Below are 19,281 nucleotides of genomic sequence, written 5' to 3'. Positions count from 1 at the left end.
ACCCCCCCCGTATATACCGACCTTTAGGGATCCACAGCGACCCTTTTGTTAAATGAATTCCTCCCTAGAGCCGCACATATCACTTAAACTGTACAATTGTCAAGGAACCTGTAGTATACCGTTAGTGCGCTCTTGTAAACTTATGTAACACTTTACCTTTATACAATCGCGTCCCTCGCTCGGTTCGGAAGGAAATATATTATTTATCTAGGCAAAAAATTATTTATATCGCGCCGCATTGTGCACCGCTTATTAAAGCAAATGATGCAACCAAACTGCTCATTGTGGCGATACATCGCAGATAACGCCATAAATAATATGCGTCATATGGCATGCAATATCGACACATACCTATTTGCATGGCATAAAATTAAAATAAACATCATATGTCATGCGCACATCGATATATCATTTATTTTATGTTACCGGCATTATACGTGACAATATGCTACGCTTTCTATTTAGCGATACCATTTTACGTGATTTATCGGCGGCGCGTTAAGTAATTATATATATAAAAAAAAAAAAAATTTATCTCTGACAAAATATCGTTACACTCTCGCCCTATTCAATCATTATTCTTTTATCACACTATTTTGATATAGCATACCTACAACATAAAAATTAAATTTCATAGGAATTAATAAAATGCGCACATATTATTCATTTAATAAAAAAATGGATAAAGTATCTATTGTGGAATAATATTTTTATATAAGCTATCACTTTTTTATTTACGTCACACAGAAACCGGCTATGTTGCGCGAATTATTTACGAGCGCTTCATGCACCCCTAAAATGTGCCGTATCTGATAAATGGACGCTCCCAACCTTTTTTGAGGACCCTTTTCAATCGATAATTTATTATTTACCGAATACTGGACAACTATAGCTTATTGAAAAAAACTTCTTCTTAATTTATGCGATCAGATATTTTTAACTTCGCGGATTATTCAAATGCATTCGTTCATTATATTGAAATTTTAGCAAGCCTCGGCAAGCATCTAAAAAAAAAAGAGGAGAAATTCCGCTCTTTGAATCGCGCTCGTTTTACATAAGACGGGTACATATTTTAGCGACATCCACTCGGCGGGGGGTAGATGAAAAAGACTTAGAGGAGCACAGCGATGAGAGAGGTGAAGAATGGCGCAATGTCGCACGTCGCACCGAAGGTCGAGGGAGAGGATTTAGCCCTCTCACATCGGAGGAATGTCGGCGAGTTATTTTAGGCCTTTCCAACTCCCTTATACCATTCTACGGAGAGACGCGTTTACGCGACGTAACGAAATAATGAAGAAGGGCGCGCGCGCGACACTCTCCTGACTTTCGACGATGAAAAAAGAATCTTTTCTCTACAAACATTCCCTTACCCTCCTCTCTTTTCCATTCTCTTCTCTTTACCCCATCTTCTCGCTCTTTCCTTCCATCTCTCTCTCTCTCTCTCTTTTATGATTCCTGAAAGAATACCGGAGCACACGCTGAAGGGAATACTTTACGATGATGAAGAACGTTGTGACATTTTCCGCGCATAAATACTTTTCCCATTAGAAGGGAACATAGAGCAGAAACGTGAGCTCTTGTTCTAGGAGCCTCTTTGTCCTCGCAAACAGCCTTTTTAAAGCCGTGCTTATGAAAAAGTTACGGATTATCTACGATGACGTAAGGTCGCATTTTCGTGCGCTCTCAGCCTGAAAGCCTGATGAGATGCAATTAGCGGAATTTGGATCTCTACGTTGTTTATTTTAGAAATCTTGTCCTTCCTGATCAAGATGTTCCGGAGGATTCCTGACTCGACACGGGAAGAAAGAGCAGCGCGCTCGCGCGCGCGCTTCAAAGCGTAATGTTTCTTATATATTGTGCCCCTAATATTATATGCGCTTCCTCTTCTCTTCCGCTTGAATTTCCGTTACGAAGGAAGTCTCGTATCGGATATTCTCACGGTGGGTTTTTTCCATGCCAAGAGGTATCTCATTCTCAGCTTTCGCGAGCAATGAAATTATGAAAAAAAAAAAAAAAGAACCGAGCCACAAACGGCACAGGATAAGCGTTAAATTACATTTTCCATGGATTAAAATAAAGAGAAAAATAAAAGTCTAAAGTCAACGATTTCTCAAAAAGGCCGCGATATCTTCTCAGCGAATATATAAAAGAACTTTTTCATAATTGTTTTAGCAAAAACAGCATTATTTCAATCTTTTACGAATAAAACCCTTATAGCTGTAATAATAATTCGGAGTTCCCGTTGTACAGCTCTTTTATTAACATTATTATATCAAATTAATTGTATCATGACAAATTTAGGACGCAAGAGTATTTTTCATTAATTAGTCACCGTTATATTATAATCAAATGTGGTATAAATTAGCGGCGTAATCTTAAGTTCATCAATAGCGGAGTTTTTCCTCTATTGTAACGCGTTCAGTAACAATTATTGGGTATAATAACAGAGCAGGTGCGACGCTGCGCTGTGTTATATCATTGGTACAAAGTACTACAAAGCAAGAAACTCTAGTTACACACGGTTAACGTTAATTCGGCTGCAACCGCCTCTTGAATATGTTAATTAACTCCGAAATGTGGCGATAACACGGAGTTCCGTATGATGTATGTAAGCCGTACAGTGTATAAACAAAACATTTTAATAGATTTTGCCGATGGGCTATGAGATTTGCCAATCTGGCATAATGCAGAAATTTCCGTAGCCTCTGTTATCAGTTTGAAATGAGTAATCGTAACATGGGCGACCTACTTTCACATTAGTCAGTAATTATTCAGCAACGCACAAATGAACGTCATTGAGTTTTGTTACTGCAATTAACAATTTGCCTCAGCAGCAAATAATCTAACGTTATTGTTACTTGATATTCCTACGCTTTCTGAAGAATATCGTGATTTGCGCAATAACTGATGTTTGATCTGCAACTGTCAAAAATACTTGCAAAAAATAGCAAAAAAAATTTCAAAAACCACCATAATTGTCACAATCCTTATTTACCGTTTGCAAAACTTTATATATAATAAAACAAAAATGCCACTGACAACCTAAGTTATTTATCTTGCCCTAAAAATATTGAATATTGGTTATATTGAACATAAAATAAACAATACACAAAAATCCTTTTTGTAGTTTTTTTTAAACTTTGCAATATAAAAACAACAAAAAAAAAACTCACGTATTTTCCTTCTGGTCGCCGTTGGCCGAGTGCGACGGAGACGGCTGGGTCTGCTGTTTGGAGTAGGGATGGTGGTGCACCACGTTGTTGTTATTATTGTTGTTATTATGCATGTGCACCTTGTTAGCGTTGCTGTCGGTGGGGGAGCCCGGCGAGATTTTACCCGCCAGAGCGTTCAGTGACTGTAGCATTTTCATCGGAGTTCGTTTGGCGACCGGAAGTCGGTGCCTCCTTCGCTCGGGCTCGTTTATCGTTGAGGAAGACAGGATTATTGTACGCTTACGGTTTGAAGGCGTCAACCCTCAAACTCGACTGTATACTGTGCACGAACAAGCTACTTCAAGTAGGGTCTCAGGCGAACTGCGAGAACGACACCGGACACTTTTGATACACGAATAACGACGACTCGAAATCTTAGCACGAGGCGCACACACTTATCACGTGGATTAAGCACGACAACACGAGAGCACGCGGCCGAAAAAACTGGTCCCGCTGAAGTCTTGTTCAATTCGTACGAGCGGCGCGACCCCTGACAGCGATCGATCCGACCTTTCGTTTCGTATACTTTAGAACTCAGACGGATATTGGAGCGTCTCTTTTGAGATCCGTTGTGACACGATCCAGTTGTGGGTGCGAATACGAAACCCTGTGGACAAGTATCGGTGACAGATAAGGATTTTATCTACATTCACGGATGATTTTATGTATGTGATTATCGATGCACGCGTCATTAAATTTAATCAACGAGCTTGTGCATTCGTTATCAATTTAAGATTCATGCAGACTGACGTACAGTATGTGCAATACTGCCGATGCGGACTGATCATAAAAATAATTAAAAACAATAATCAAGGCCGGTATTCACAGTCAGATCTTATATGTGTTTAAGATCGTTTTAAGTTCATCTTCAGATCCCATAGTAAATAACACAAATTGCATAATAACAACCTCTAAAGATAAACTTGAGATGACCTTAAATTATAAGATTATAAGATCTAACTATGAACACCGGCTTAAATTACGTATCCATCTGTATATTTATTTTTGTCTCTCCTGAATATTCTAATTCTTCACGTTTAATAATATTATTTTTATCAATTTCACGAAAACCTCGTGTTCAGAGATCGAATTAAAATTACTTTCTTCACAGAAATTATGTAAAACAATTATTAATCTGACACCCGTATTCCTATATTATCTGCTTCTATTTTAATCTAGCAAAATTTAATCAATTGTGTGCGCAAAAGAAGTTTTTTAAGTATACTCAAATTTTTAAGGATAAAAATATATCCAGATATACTAAAAGAGAAGCAGAAACATTTTTCTTTATACAGTTAACAGTTAATTAGAAATTTTAGTTCGTTTAATTGAAATATTGAATGTTATATAAATGCTAAAAATTATATAACACTATATTAAAATAATGCAACATAAAGACAACGGCATTTTTATCACTGACGAGGAAAACTCGCAAACTCAAAAATTCTGAACAACTAAAAGTTTCAAAATTCATCTATTTACTCCCCTCCCCCCTACATGTATGTAAAAAGTTTCATCAAAATCAGAGTTATCGGTTTCGCGAGGTTCCCTCGTGAGTATAATATGCTCAACTATTTTTCTTAATAAGATTCTAAGCGTCTTATCGACTGCAAACTGCATGTTCGTCATTATAATCTGTCCATGCGGAACGAAAAACGCGGCGTAGACGTGGGAAACGCACGTATTAGACGAGCGCCGAACTGGAGAACACGGGACGACACCGTGGAGAAAAACTGGACTAAGCGGGCGCGTGCGTTGTAAACTGCTTTACAACGAGTCAATTAAAAGTTTAAGTTTAATTAGAAACTTGAGTCATGTGCGGTGCGCGAGCGAGGATGGAAAAGGAGGCTGATATCGCTGCCCGTTCTCGCCCGTTTACCGCCCGCCGGTTTTCTTCCTTCTCCCACCTCCTATCTCTCACCTTTCTCGTACCTCGTAGTCGCCTCGCCTTTCCCATCTGCGTAACTCCCGAGTCCCGAATTACCGGCTCGCAAATTTCTTTTTGTTTCGCGCGCGCGTTCTCGCAGCGGGTCAAGTCTTGGAAACCCCGGCGCGGCGCGGAAGAACGAAGAACGTGGGAGATACGCGCGATAGGATGAAACTGATGGAGCTTCAGCGGAACGATACGACGCGACGGGGAGAATCCGTCGCTTGAGAATTCGAATTAGTTTCCGCGACTTGGCGCGAAGGAGCATTTGCCGATTTCCCGTCGCAATAGGACGAAACTCTATGGACTCTTCAACTTTAACGAAACCGAAGCGGGAGAGTTTATGAAGCGGAAAAGTGGATGGCACTTAGAATCTTCAAATGTGTCACGACATGTCTTTTTTTTTTTTATTTTATATGATCTTTATATCGTATGGTTAATTGGAGTATATTCCATTTATAAATCATATTTTCAATTTTGATGTAATTGAAAAAGAATTTATAGAATAAAAGTTTGAAAAATGAAAATGGAAATTCCTTCCTAACCATTTATTTTATATAAATTGAGGTAAAAATTTAAATAAAATATATATGTAATTCTGTTTATCGATCCAAATCTGACATAAAAATTATTATTTGCGGGTTTCCAAGATTTTGAGTCCAATTTTTTATTTAATCGTGACAGTTGTATTTGCTGATGTAATCTAACTAAAATTTTATCAAAATTAATCTCTGAATTAGCGAAAAATTGAGTATAGATAAAAAAGGACAGTTGCTGTTACGTAATATATAATATAATTTTACAACTTTTCTTAATTTATTAATCTTTTTATGTTTTAAGTTCAATGAGGTTAAAAAAAGAATTTCCGGCGATTATATAAAATAAGGTGAAGTTAAAAGAGTCGCAGTTGAGATAATTTGAAGGTCCGTCGGTTTTGCTAGATCTATTCTTGCAAAACCAAGAGAGAATTGAATAGATACTTGCAAATCTGCCACTGCGAAACGCGGAAGGAAGAGAAGCCGAGCCGACGCGACGCGACGCGACGGGTGTAAGAACTCACGGTGAAGAGATTTTAGCTTCTTGCGGATTACATTTGAAGGTCCGAAGTCGAGGGCAAAAAGACGAGGGCGCGAGGAATGCGCTGGTTTGAAGGGAAAAGGCGAGTTGAAGTGGAGGAGCGAGAATTCACGGCGAGAACGGAGGGATATAATTACCGGAACTACAACGGTTGTCGAATGTCAAAGAGATCGCGCATAATTTAACACATGAGGCGGAAGCTGTACAAAGCGCATGACGCTGTAGGCGGGAAAAATAGGAAAAATAGAGGAGAGACGGAGCACCGTCGTTTGCGGGGGCTTATGCCGTAAGCGACAGCGAAAAAGTGAAGAGACGAGGAAAAAAAAGGCGCGACGAGAGGAGAGGGGGAGAACAGAAACTATATCTTGATATGCTACACCTAAACCTTTTGTCCCGTGCACATTTTTGCCTCTCCAGCTCTATACTCAACTTTCGCCTCGCCTTCCCCCCTCGCCTCTCCTCGCCCCCGCTCTCACCCACACCCTCGGTACACGTCGACGCTCTTTGTCGGCACCCACTTAACGCGCTAAAGCGTCAAATTAAAAACTCGAGGCACCCTGGAAACGGCGATTAATCGCTCTCGTGGCAGTGATTGCCCGTTATCGTTCTTGCTCGTCGCCGTCGTCGACTGTATAGCGCGTTTCCCCCGCGGCTCTTTTTCTCACTGAGACCGCGCGACTTCCCCGTACCTTTTGGACTCACGCGACACCACTGGACACCTGGCCGGAAGCGACACTTTCAAGATACTTCGTCGGAACTGCAGAACGTTGCGCGAATCGCGAGATCACTGTGACCTGAGCGGCGAAACGATCTCGTCGACGGCACCTGAGCACTACGACTGATGACTCGACGAGCGCAGTTGCCGACCATCGTATCTCCGGATAAGCCTTATCGGTACCCAAAGACCCCACCCTTCGTCGGTGGGACGCATCCCTCGCGTGTCTCTTTTTTTTTACGACACACTCGCGTACTTATCTGCCACGTCGACGACAAACTATTTCGCGCAATTCTCTCGCTTGCGCTGTACGCGTGCCGCGTTTCTCTTTCTTTCTTTTCTTTTTTATTACGATGCACCTGACACCGTCAGACACTGTTAGACGTCAGGCAAGTCGCTCGAGTCACCAGCTTATCCGGAATCGTCGACGAGGAGGTGGTCTTTGGAGTGGCATGCGATCGTTCATGCGCGATCCAGACGCGTCATGACGACGCTCGGCGACGTTTTGGATAGGCGAATCGCGTTAAGGAGTGCTTTTCTCACGAAGTCCCACAATGATGATCATTTCTCTCCCGCGTTATCACTTATGATCCATGAAGAATGAGGAGCCGCGTCGATTTTACGACGTCGCCATGTCGATCGTCATCTGCAAAGAATGTTCAACAGTTAAAGATATTGTACTCTCCTGTTTTAATTAAACGTCGTTGAAGTCGTCCGATCGAAAATCGCAAAGCTAATAATTATAATTTCCGTTAGCATCTTCAATTAAATTCGGATCATTAAAAATAAGTATTTGTTATTGGTGTATACGAAAAATGTGCAGATACATTTTATTTCTTAAATATCTACAGAAAATTATATATATATATATATATATATATATATATATATATATAAATTAATGAAGAATTTATAAAAAAAGAAATATAACAATTTATTATATTATTATTACCTTCGCCGATCAGAGAATAAATCAAATCGGGGAACGCAGTATTCAATTCAATTAACATCTCCACTTATATAATTGTACATACGTAAATTGTAAACTGAAGGAAAACCGGATGGGTGGCCCTAAAAGTGTCTAACAATAGCCCACTTCGTGGGCTAAAAGCGAAAGAATGTTCGTCAATATTTTCTCACTACCAGGCCGAGGCGATGAAGCAGACACCGACCGGCGTTCTTGGAGATTAGATAAGACGTGGAACGCTCCGCTGCAGTAACTTGCACAACGACGCGGCTGCCTGGCCTCGTGAAGACGCTGCCGTCGAGCAAAGCAGCGCGCGGCGCATTTGTGGGTGCAACGACGGCATAAGAAATATTTGACGTTTATTGTATAAGTAAGTGCTCGGCAATATGCGCGTCAAACCGCTAAAAGTAGCGGAAATATTTAGTGTGGACGTACACATGGCCTTACACAGCCATTGCCATAAATTACGGCATTATTGCCTTGACGATCGACCGAGTGACGCTCGTTAAATTGCGTGTCTTTGAAATTAGACTTCCGTAATCCGAGCGGCCTTAACGTCAAATTTTAAAATGTTGTCCGAGGTTATCGCGCATATATACACGCGTCATATGGTACGGTATAACATTTAACTGATAAACGCGGTGATTAATGCCGTTGCGGATTCATTGTACCGCATCGCGCGTAATATACAAACATCGATAATAAAACTGCAAACATTTTTCATATCCTAAAACAATTATATGAAGAATGTGGAACATGATAATTAATACTTTTAGAAATGGTTCTTGGGAAAGCATCGTAAAAGCAAAGTAAACTGTACACCTGAAATAACTGTATAGTATTAATCATTACTGTTGAAAATCTTAGAAAACTTATCTTCATATAAGAGAATATGTAATTTTATAAATATCTAGCTTGAGGTATAATGCTATTCAAAAACAAGATATTTAAGTAGAAGCGATAGCATCTTAGGCAAATATTATTTCCGATACATTATTGGAATATAATAAAATATGCCGAAGTTTTTACTACCAAAAGTCTCAGATTTATTATATCTAAAAATCACTACTATAGTATGTATAAAATTATTACAGTGTTATTTTTCTCTTGACCTGTTTATTTAACGATCGATAGCTTTCGAGAAATACATAAATTTTGAAATTGTTTCAGATCGGAATTTGCAGGAAGAATATTTTTGCATATTTTATAATTTATATCTTGCGTCATTTGACAGGTAAATAATAACAGATCGATGAGTAATATTAACAACCAAAGGTCTGCATAATATTGAAACGCTTTACAACAGAGCATTATTCAATATAGCAATTAAAAATTCGTTGCGATTGATATTGCGCTCGTTTGCATACATTTCATTCCGCAATTACATTATAAAGAGGAATTGATAATTGTTATAAAGGAATTGTTGCCGGGCCGATAAATGCAGCAAATATACGAGTAAATTTATATATTTAACTATACAATATTTTCACCGAGAGAAGCCTTCCGAAAGTTTCTGCAGGAATAGCCGTTATATTCTAGCGCCGAAAGCTTCTGCAACGAGTTTCAAAAGCAAAATTTGTTCGTCGAAAAGTAAAATAAAGCATTGTAATTCAACAACGAGAAGTTTCACGTCATACTTCAGTTGATGGAGCAATTCGCTACTCCTTTGTATGATAATAACTTTTGTGACTAACTGTTTGGAGTAACACGAGAAGAATAGCGACAATAGTCAATTATAACGACAACGTTGATTAAAATAATAAAATTTCGAGAAAAAATGTAACGGAAAAAGGCACTTAAATTGGTACTTGACAGTGGGTGTAAATAAAAAGAAAAAAAGTCAATGAAGCACGTAATTGTGATACCACAATAACGTGACGAGTGTGGATGTATACAGTTGGAATTATTACGAGTTATCGATTGGGAATTATTCCACGTACAGTGTAGAGACACGTTTGAGGCACGTTAGACGTAAGTATAACTGGCAGATGTAAGCAGGTCTGTGTGAGTGAAGTGTGCGCCTAGTTCTCGTCCAAAATAACAATGCAGGCGGTAGGAACAGTATCGTTATTGCATAGCTAAGCAACCATCACTTGTTTGCAGGGCGAAACAGTCTCGTTTGCAAACCGACAAAGAGGTATTGTTCTTTCGAGGGATCTCTCCAACACGCTTGGTTCCTACTATTTACACGGCCAAACTCAACATCGTATCCCAAAGTTCGTACGGTTCTCCACGAATTACATAATACAGGACAGTCATATTTCGCAAGAGCATCATATGTATCTCTAATATGTAATTTATCTAATTTATTTATCTATTTATCTCGAAAAACTTTGCGCAACAAACAACGATTGCTGAACCAGTTATAGTTGCAAACAACATACGCTGTACAGATGACAGTTAATTTTTTGTCAAATAAGAATTATTTGCGTTAAGCATTGATAGAAAACATAACTAAGTAAAAAGAAAATTTTTAGTCTCTTTTAATTTCAATACAATTTTTTATAATTTTTTGATTGTTATTCATACATAATGCACTTGCAAAAGAATGTTTGATCAAGTTCTATAACTTATTATAATTGCAGAAAATATATCATCGATACAATGAACTTGACACACAATTCTTATAACGTTAACTTACATACAAATAATAAAAAAAAAAACTCGACCTCATATATTATGGAGACGTTTTCTTTATTATTTTGACACAGATATCATCGTGATTCTCTCAACGCCGATCTTCATCGGAGTCGAGTGCAGAAACAATAAAACTGAAGTACAAGAACTCGCGAGTCCGGCGCTATTCACGGGAACTTTCCACAAAGTGCCCTAAAGTCCAGCGAGTCCAGATAAGTTATCGTCCCAGTTGAATCTCGACAACAAATCTCTCGAGAGTAACAGCATTTTATCCGACGCGAGAATGGGACTGACCCACGAGCTTCTCGAAACTCGACGAACGAGAAATTTTCTGAAAGTCGTTTGCGAAAAGTACGACAGTTCAATAAGCACATTCGACGACGCGATGTTATAGGATCAATGAATTCACCGATTTTCGCGGAAGATTCTTGCGAGACAGATGCAATTTTTATCTATAAGTATAATGTACGAGAACAGGAAGAAAGATCTATTCAAACTATACATAATTTCCGACATAATATATAAATATCGCTATATTTCTACGCGATCTACTAAATATCATTTATTAATCATTAAATACATTATTATGTAAAAAATAAAATATTAATAAATGTGTTGCGTAATATTATTATATTTTAGTTAAATGCTTAAAGTTACATATGAAGAGTTGAAATTTAAAAGTTATAAATACAATAATGTAATTTGTCTCGACCCTGTTAAAAAATGAGAAAAATTATTCACCTAGAACCATTTTTCAAAGGTGTCTAGTGTAATCAAATCTTACCATTAACGCTGCAATAGTATATATATAGTCACATGGTTACAGGTACAATAGCCTGTGAAAAGCGCGATATTTGTAAGAACGACGATAAAATTACAATTACATGACATTACGTTTATCCGGAATATTACGCGCGTTACATTATTTTGTTTTTTGTATACGCGCCGCGGCAATAGCGCGGCGTTTATTTTTCCTCGCTGAGCAAAATTGCGCTCATCGTGCCCCATTTAGTAATGGGTAATAGTAATTTAGTAAATGCGTCTCTGACCCGATTACCATCAATATTCCCGCGATCGAATCTTTTCCACCAAGCGTACGCCGTTTAATACATTAAATACAAATACTCGTTACGCAACTCACATTTACGCGTCTGAACGCCGTGCAGAAAATATCGTATATATTTGCGATTGTAAAAGTTATAACTGTGAATGTCCGCGCGAGAATTCCAATACGCCGAATACGCGCGCCGGAAAAGATACCTCACCCGATAGAAATACGGTCGGGGAGGCGCGGGGGAGGAGGAATGTAGAGTGTGAAGATGAAAAGTTACAAGAATGTTATTACCGCCATGAATTGCCAAAGGCAGGTTGCGTTTTCCAACCCGTCGGAAATGTTCCCCAGCGGTTCGCAGCTCTCGCGGCATGCTTTTTGCTCTCTTCAAACTTGTTCCATTTTCTATATCGAAATGCGATGCGAAATCTCATCGAGAGGCACGAACGTAATACCATATAAAAGTGAATATATATACGTACAATAGGTGGAGAGAAGTAATCGTGCTTTCGAAAAGATTGACAGAGTGTATCAAACCGATGTAATGGAAAACGGTAATATCAGCAATATAATTACCAGCAATATTTTTAAAAATGTATACTTATCGTTCTTTCTACTTGCAAATATACTACATTATTTCGCAACATATTAGCAAAAAGTGAAAAAAATTCTGCGCGTTATTTAACAATTTTTCAAAAATTTTATTAACCAAACTAACGTTAAAGATTTGTATATTATTATGATCAGTTATTTAAATGATGGTGATTAAACCACGCGTTACTCTATTAATATACGATTCTCATATTCCTATAAATTGCAATAACTAATTAAACATTATATCTCCGTGTGTCACAATTTATACTTGCTAATTCATGTTCGGCAATTACCGCGGGAGCAATAATTTACGGTCAAATTTAATTATTATATAATTGTTGTTTAAGATTACACGTATAGCAATTATAAGCCATAAATGACTTTAACGCAGTATCATTTTCGATTGAGTATCACTATGAAGATGTCGATAACGGTAAAATCGCTTATAAGCTGAAGATAACCAAAGTTCGTCGATATAATACCAATTATGAATGCAACCATAACAGGAATACCACAGACTGAACATTATAGTTCGCCGGATATGTCGTTGCGGATGCTATGTAGCAGGTGCGTCGCGTTATTCGCCGAACTCGATGACGATGTGTGCTCGTTATTAGCAAAATTGCGTGAGCTAATTGACTAATTAGAGATTAACGATGGATGCTAGTTCTATCGTTCCAGATGCATTGATGGATTACTGTTTTGGACCTGCGACGAGCGGCCATTATGATGTAGCTTATCGATGTGTCTCAACCGATATTAGAATTTTTTATAAACATGTGCCGCACAACAATGCAGATAATTAATGCAGCAGTATGATACAATACAATCATGTAAACAATTATATCCTCGTTACCCGTTATTATATATTCTGCTGTTAAGTATACAAGTATAGTGGTAATTTACGTATACTATATATGTATTCGCTCTGTGTTGTATTTTGGAGATTTGAATAAATATTTCTGAATCCCGTCTTTTTTTCCATAAATAAATATATATAATTATATTTTTAGATGTTTGTTAATTTTGTTGCAAACATTACTGCTGCTAAAAAAAATATATAGATATATTATCTGTTAATTTATGTGTGATACGATAGAGATATTTATATACGTATTCAAGCTACCGAATGTCTATTATCGATGACACAACTCATTAATTAGTGTATGTATGTATGTATGTAGATTTATTGTGTATCCCCGTAGGGTTTACAAGGCGTTTTTTATGAGGAACGTACCCAAACCTCTTACAAATCACTCCCTTACGCGCCTGGCCATATGCGACCTTACATTTCATTTATTTCCCCTCCCTTCGTCTTTCATTTATCCATCTCCTTCCGCCTTTTTTGCTTTAGCCATTTCTCCTCTTCCCTCCTTTCTGCCGCTGCTCTTTCTCTTTCCTTCCTTCTCTCTCTCTCCTCCCGCTCGCCGCCTTCCCTCCTTCCTATTATGTCTTCGCTCTGAAACAAAAACCCACTTCCTTTTCCCTCCCCTCCTCTTTACTCCAGCCATCTCCCTCCGCCTTCCTTGCTTCTGTCATTTCTCCGCTTCCCTCCCTTCTGCCACTGCTCTCCTCCCCTCTCTCCTTCCTCTCCCTCCTCCCGCTCGCCGCCTTCCCCCCCTGTTCCGTCCCCGCTCCTCCCACCTTCCTCTTGCTCTCCTTTCTTCCTATGGCCCTCGTCCTTGTCCGTATCCATACTCTCGCCTCCACCGCTTTATCCTCGTCCATCATCCATCCTCCTCCGTCATCTCCTTTCTTGCCACTCCCCTGTTACTCCTCTTCGTCCTTGCTGGTCCTTTTCCCTCCCTCTCCACCCGTTGCTCTCATCTGTCTCTCTTTCCTCCTCCTCATCCTGCTCCTCGCTTTCCTCGCACCGCCAGCGCCCCTCCTCTAGTCTCTCCAACCTCACTCCAATCTCCTTTAATTTCTTCCTGATGCCTTTTCCTTCCCGTCTTATTTCTTCCCTGATTTCCTGCCCTATCTTCCTGACTTCTTTCCTGCTCTCCTCCACCCACTCTGTCTCCTCCGACCTTTGCCCCATCCCTGCCATCTTCTCTATTCCTATCCAGTCTTCCTTCCGCTCCTCCACGGTTTTTCTCCTTCGCATCTCCCTTACACCTTTTCCTTTCACCTTCCGTATACCTTCCTCCTTTACACTTCACCTCTGCCAGTGCGTCCAACTTTGTTGCTTCCCTACCTCTCCTCTCAGTCCTGCCATCCCAGCTGCCTTCCAGCGCCGCCGTCACACTTTCTTCTATTTGCTGCGCCCTCTATCCTCTCCGCTTTCTCCACACACCTCTCGCTCATTGCCGTCCCGCGCTGCCGCATCTATTTAATCCGTTTGGCTTCCGACACCCAGCGCCGTCTCGGTCTCGCCATCTACATTTGCTTCAGCCGCGCCGCCTTTGGGCCGCTCTCCGTGACTCACGACCTACGACAGCGCGCGCCTTCCGCCGTTCTTTCACCTCTCACGTCCCTGACCCTTCCTCTACCTTCTCCAAATCCTAACCTCCAAATCTTGCTTTGAGGTTTTCGGTCTCCATTCTCCAGCCACACCCTCCTCGGAGTCTCCTCCACTTCCTCGTCCTCCTCCGTACCACCTCCACCACCTCCACCACACTACTCCATCCCCCCGACCTTCTTTCTGCCGAAAAACACCTCCTAACTCGCCCTCTTAACTTCGGGCCAACCGCCCGCTCCGCTCGCCCAAGCCGATCCTCCAACTCATTAATTAGTGATTAGCGACGAAAGCTCGGTCGTCCTCTGCTGTATTGATAGATTGCTGTTTCTGGTCCGCTTCGATCATACATTATACCAGCGAGTGTTCCAAATAGTCATATCAGCCGATCGACATGAGCTAAAAGCATTTTGCTTCAGATTCTATAATACTTATCCCATATATTACCTTTAGCTTAAAAAAAGAGGAATAATTATATATATTTTGCTTTTCAAACTCAATCAATCAATTAATTAATATGTAAGATGGATGGTTATTTATGCTTAGTGAATTCATCTGTATTATATTTCTGTATTTGTTTGTTTAGTTATAAGATTTGGTTAATAGATCTTCAATTTAGACAGTCAAAATATTTAAATAAAGAAAAAGAAATGATAGTTCTCTTTAACATAATAAATGTCTAGAGTTTATAATTGATTTTTGTACATCGGCAATTTATACGTCACCTCAAAGATTTGCCTACCAAGTTTACAATTAAAAATGATTTTAACAATAAAAACTAATATTATCAAAAAATATTTCCTAAAAATGTACATTGTAGAAGCATTATTTATCAGTCGACCAGTTTGTGGCGAGAGTATAAGAGAAGGAGAAAATATAATGGTGCAGAATACTTTTTAAATTAAATTCCATGAAGCGCGGAACACATGGTCGATAATACGGGAAAGTTTCGCGGTATCTCTATTGCGGGATATAGTTATTACGGAAATTTTGTGCTGCGGCAGCTCATGAAGTAAACCTGCTTATGCAATCTAGAGTCGACGCAATCTCAAGTCCGATATGAGGCCGTGATAAAGAGCAACAGCTTTCGCAGAGCAAGACGAGTCCGAAAGGTGCAGTAGTTCGAAATCAGGGAAAGAGCTGCGACGAAAGAGCGCGTTTCTCGTGGGATTGATCCTGAACGGAGGATAAACGTTATTGACGTGGACACAACGTTACGCACAGCCTCCCATCGAGTATTTTCAATCACGAGATTGCTCAATTGCAGCCTGGTTTTCCCCGTTCTCGGCTACGTTGCTTCTTTCTTCAGGGAAAGCTCCGTTTTCCTCTTATTTGCTAAAGCGGAAAGACCGAAGCCAGATTAAAAAGCGCGACTACGACCCTCGAGAATGATTATCTCCAGTACCGACAATACAGACACGGTAACAGGACAAGAGGGATGGATGGCTTAAATGCATCTTCCGGCTCAATCTGATTGAGTATACAGTCGGAGTAAAGTCGACGTAAATGTAATGGTCTCTGATTAAAAACTGTTGTACAACCTTTCTTTAATTTTTTTGTACTTTACGTTCTAAAGAATGTTTTAAAAACGATATAAAGATATTATTAAAAAATACATGGAAATTATTTTTTTTTATTAAATATAAGTAACAAAGAATTTAGTCTTAACATGAATTATCCAAATCTTTTTTTTTTAATCTTTTTATATATGTCGCTTCCATTATTTTAAAAATAAAAATTTTCGATTTACTTACTAAACAATGCATTACACATTGTTAATACCAATATGTTACTCAACAAAAGCAAATTAGTTTTGAAACATGTATAGGATAATTGGTAATATTCAGTTTTAATTTCGGAACTGTCGGAAATATCACTCATTTAATTAGATTGCCATAAATCTTGCCGTTTAAAGAAGAATTCTTCAGTTAATTAGCACAACTCGCCGTACCTCCATATCCCTCATCAAAATTTTTATCTCCGGTGGGACAAAAATGAACGTGGATATTCCGCTCAACTAGAACCTCCTCCGCGGAGCCAGAAGAAATGGCATTAATGCGCCGGAACAATTGTAAAAAGTAGATTAAAGCGGACAGTCACGACCGCAAATAATTCCAGCTGCGTCCGTCGCCGGATATCATAATAGTCCTGTTATTTAAATGGACGTCATCAGAACGGGCACGTGACGTATCATTAAACTAGGACATTAAACTGCAAGCGTTAATCTTCTCCCCCGCGCGCGCGCGCGTACGTTTTAAAACTTTTGTCCTGCGGGGCCTGCTGGCGTCTCTCTTTCTCCGATAAACTACCCCTCTTGCTTCTTTTTATCCTCCTCGACCCTCACGGACTCACCCCACGGTACCCCTGACTGAGCCAAGTGCTCGGTGACACGACAAAAGTCACTTAGCTCGGTGATGAGGTAGGCTTTGGCGATTTCCACCGCCATTCTGGTATCTGTTGTCGCGTGGCGAGGATAAATGAAGGTAAAACTCTATAGCCGGGGGGGAAAAAAACCCTTATGGAATATCTGAGACCGGAGTTTATCAACTATCCTCGTTTCTAGCGTAGTCCATGTGCGAAATCGGTAGAAAGCGGCAAAAATGAAGGGAACGTCGCAACGTATAAACGTAAACGTTCTGTAGAACCAGCTTTATCATGCGCTTTGTAAAAAAACGTACTATTTATTTTTACGAAATGCTTGTCATACTAAATATAATCCGCTACTGCGTAATGTTATCTCTGGGTAATATAAGCCGCTTTTACTTTCCTATATATAAGAGTATAGTTATACGTGTACTGATAGAATATATACGAGAAAGCCAAAGCGATATTAAAAATTGTGAAAATGTAAATTTTTCCTGATAACATGCATTGCAATAATGTTGCGTCGTGCATAAAATTCAACTTTTGAAATACAATATTATAAATGTTGTACGAATCGTATTCACACAAGTTATGAGCTATATATACTTGTCAAGTATAATGTAAGATGTAATCTTTTGATTTTTATTAAAACAATAATTTATATCAGTTCATATTTGTATCAAAAATTCGTAACACATCGAAACTAATATCGTAAATTCGTTATTTCTTATTTTTCCAATAATAGACTTGTTAATTAATCAATATCTAAGTCAAAATGTGAAAATACTAAAAGGACACATTAGATAATTAAACCTGTTTATTTTATATACTATTAAATTTGCATAAAAGAGTAAAAATTATGTATAATTATACAGGAAAAGGATTCATTGAAGAAATACGAGTGTACCACGTAATGAGAATACGATTTGTGTCTGCGCGAAGAGTTTCAAATAGCAAATCTCCGCGATACAATAATGAGCCAAGAAAACTTCCTGTGTCTCCGCTTTTCTAATTTGCTCTTAAGTTCAGGCCATATTGTTTGCCGCAATTTTCTTGTAACGACTTTCATTCGAGACACGACTTTGCGACATGTATTTTAAACTAGTTGAGCACTTTTTAACCACCGAGTTTGGACGAGAGCTCTTGTAACTGGCGTTAAAGTGTCGGATTTTTATGGAATAATGAAAGGAATTTTTTCGTGTCGCTGTATTTTGCTTTGTATGCATTCAACGTTCTGAGAGTTAAATACGAATGGGGACGCTACCAACGTTTTGTATCAATTTACATTTCTCACTTGGTATATATTATGTTTAGTTTTTCCGTTATCCTTTATTCTTCATTTTCCCAAGAAAGTGTACTGTTTTAAAAATTTACGTGTCAAAAAATTCTTCGTTACAATTATAATACTCGACGTATAAACAGCTCGATATATAAAGAGAGACATATAAATAGTTAAGCCAGCGCTGCTTGCATAAATTACATATTCTTTATTATAAAGTTCTGAACGATACAACTGTTCAAAGAAAATTGTGTCTGCAATTCAGGTCGCATTAGTGAGATCTATATTTAATTCTCATTAAAAATCAATGTACATAAGAATCTCTCGCAAACTTGAAATCAGTTTTACTTACGAGCAGCAGAACTTTTGTAGCAAACCAATTTCAGTAAATAATTGAAAAAAAATTAATATATCATATTTTGTATATACATATATGAAAAATGATAACATATTATCTGTTTAGCTTAAAGCAAACGTTACTGATGAAAATTAGGAAATTGTAACAAATCGAATCCTTTTAGTAAGAAAGTACTGACTCTCCAGATATGTTTAAGAATTTACAAAAAAAAAATTAACCAATTTGTTGTGGCGTGTTGTATATATAAGTAACAAAATATTTTTCTTCTCTGTGTATATGCGTAGAAAATTCTTCTCAAGAAAAACAACAACCTCCGTAGTTTCTTCCGCACGGCTTCATAAATCGCATCGATACCGAAGTGAGCTTAAACCAATCACTTAAAAATATCGATAGCCTGCCTAACTGCTTCCAGCTTAGAGAAAATTAAGTGCATTCAATGGCACATAACGAAAGGTATTTCAAGCCGGAGTTTCTGCTTTAATCTCACGTTACGAGCAACTAAAGTTCCGCGGAACGAGAATCGATACGGCGACAAAGTACGCAAATAAAGAAGCGCCCGAGAAATAAGGTAAATTGAGATAGTGAATTGAGCAACCGGTGATTTTCATCAACCGAGCTAGCTTGATTTGGCGCGTGCAACAG

The 19,281-nt window shown here is 38.8% G+C and overlaps 1 protein-coding gene and 2 long non-coding RNA genes across 11 annotated transcripts in view; 2 read left to right on the top strand and 1 right to left on the bottom strand.

The window, feature by feature from the left end:
• Positions 1 to 19,281, bottom strand: part of LOC143895616 (CUGBP Elav-like family member 1-A) — a 553,022-nt gene that overhangs the window by 316,190 nt on the left and 217,551 nt on the right. For 5 of the 8 annotated variants that reach the window (XM_077402904.1, XM_077402903.1, XM_077402902.1 and 2 more), the window contains 2 exons: positions 6,906 to 7,577; positions 3,174 to 3,819 (listed from right to left, as the gene is read on the bottom strand). The exons of 1 other annotated variant lie outside the window; for it this stretch is intronic. In XM_077402904.1, the coding sequence (XP_077259030.1) occupies positions 3,174 to 3,370 (197 nt within the window). In that variant the 5' untranslated portion in view covers positions 3,371 to 3,819; positions 6,906 to 7,577. Of the gene's footprint in view, positions 1 to 3,173; positions 3,820 to 6,905; positions 7,578 to 7,965; positions 7,982 to 19,281 lie in introns of those variants that run through there. 2 more of the 8 variants (XM_077402905.1, XM_077402913.1) reach the window with 2 other exon arrangements.
• The window catches only part of LOC143895628 (uncharacterized), a 342,321-nt gene that overhangs the window by 125,003 nt on the left and 198,037 nt on the right, over positions 1 to 19,281 (top strand). The gene's annotated exons all lie outside the window — the stretch shown is intronic.
• LOC143895530 (uncharacterized) lies at positions 9,044 to 13,103 on the top strand. Its single transcript, XR_013256354.1, has 3 exons — positions 9,044 to 9,869; positions 10,002 to 10,114; positions 10,610 to 13,103. It is a non-coding gene; the product is annotated as an uncharacterized LOC143895530 (long non-coding RNA).

Source organism: Temnothorax americanus, unplaced genomic scaffold (genome assembly GCF_048541705.1).
Source record: "Temnothorax americanus isolate GAGA-0224 unplaced genomic scaffold, ASM4854170v1 Scaffold16, whole genome shotgun sequence".
NCBI lineage: Eukaryota > Metazoa > Arthropoda > Insecta > Hymenoptera > Formicidae > Temnothorax > Temnothorax americanus.
The sequence above is the reverse complement of the archived record's forward strand: the minus strand, read 5'-3'. Positions and strand labels throughout refer to the sequence as shown.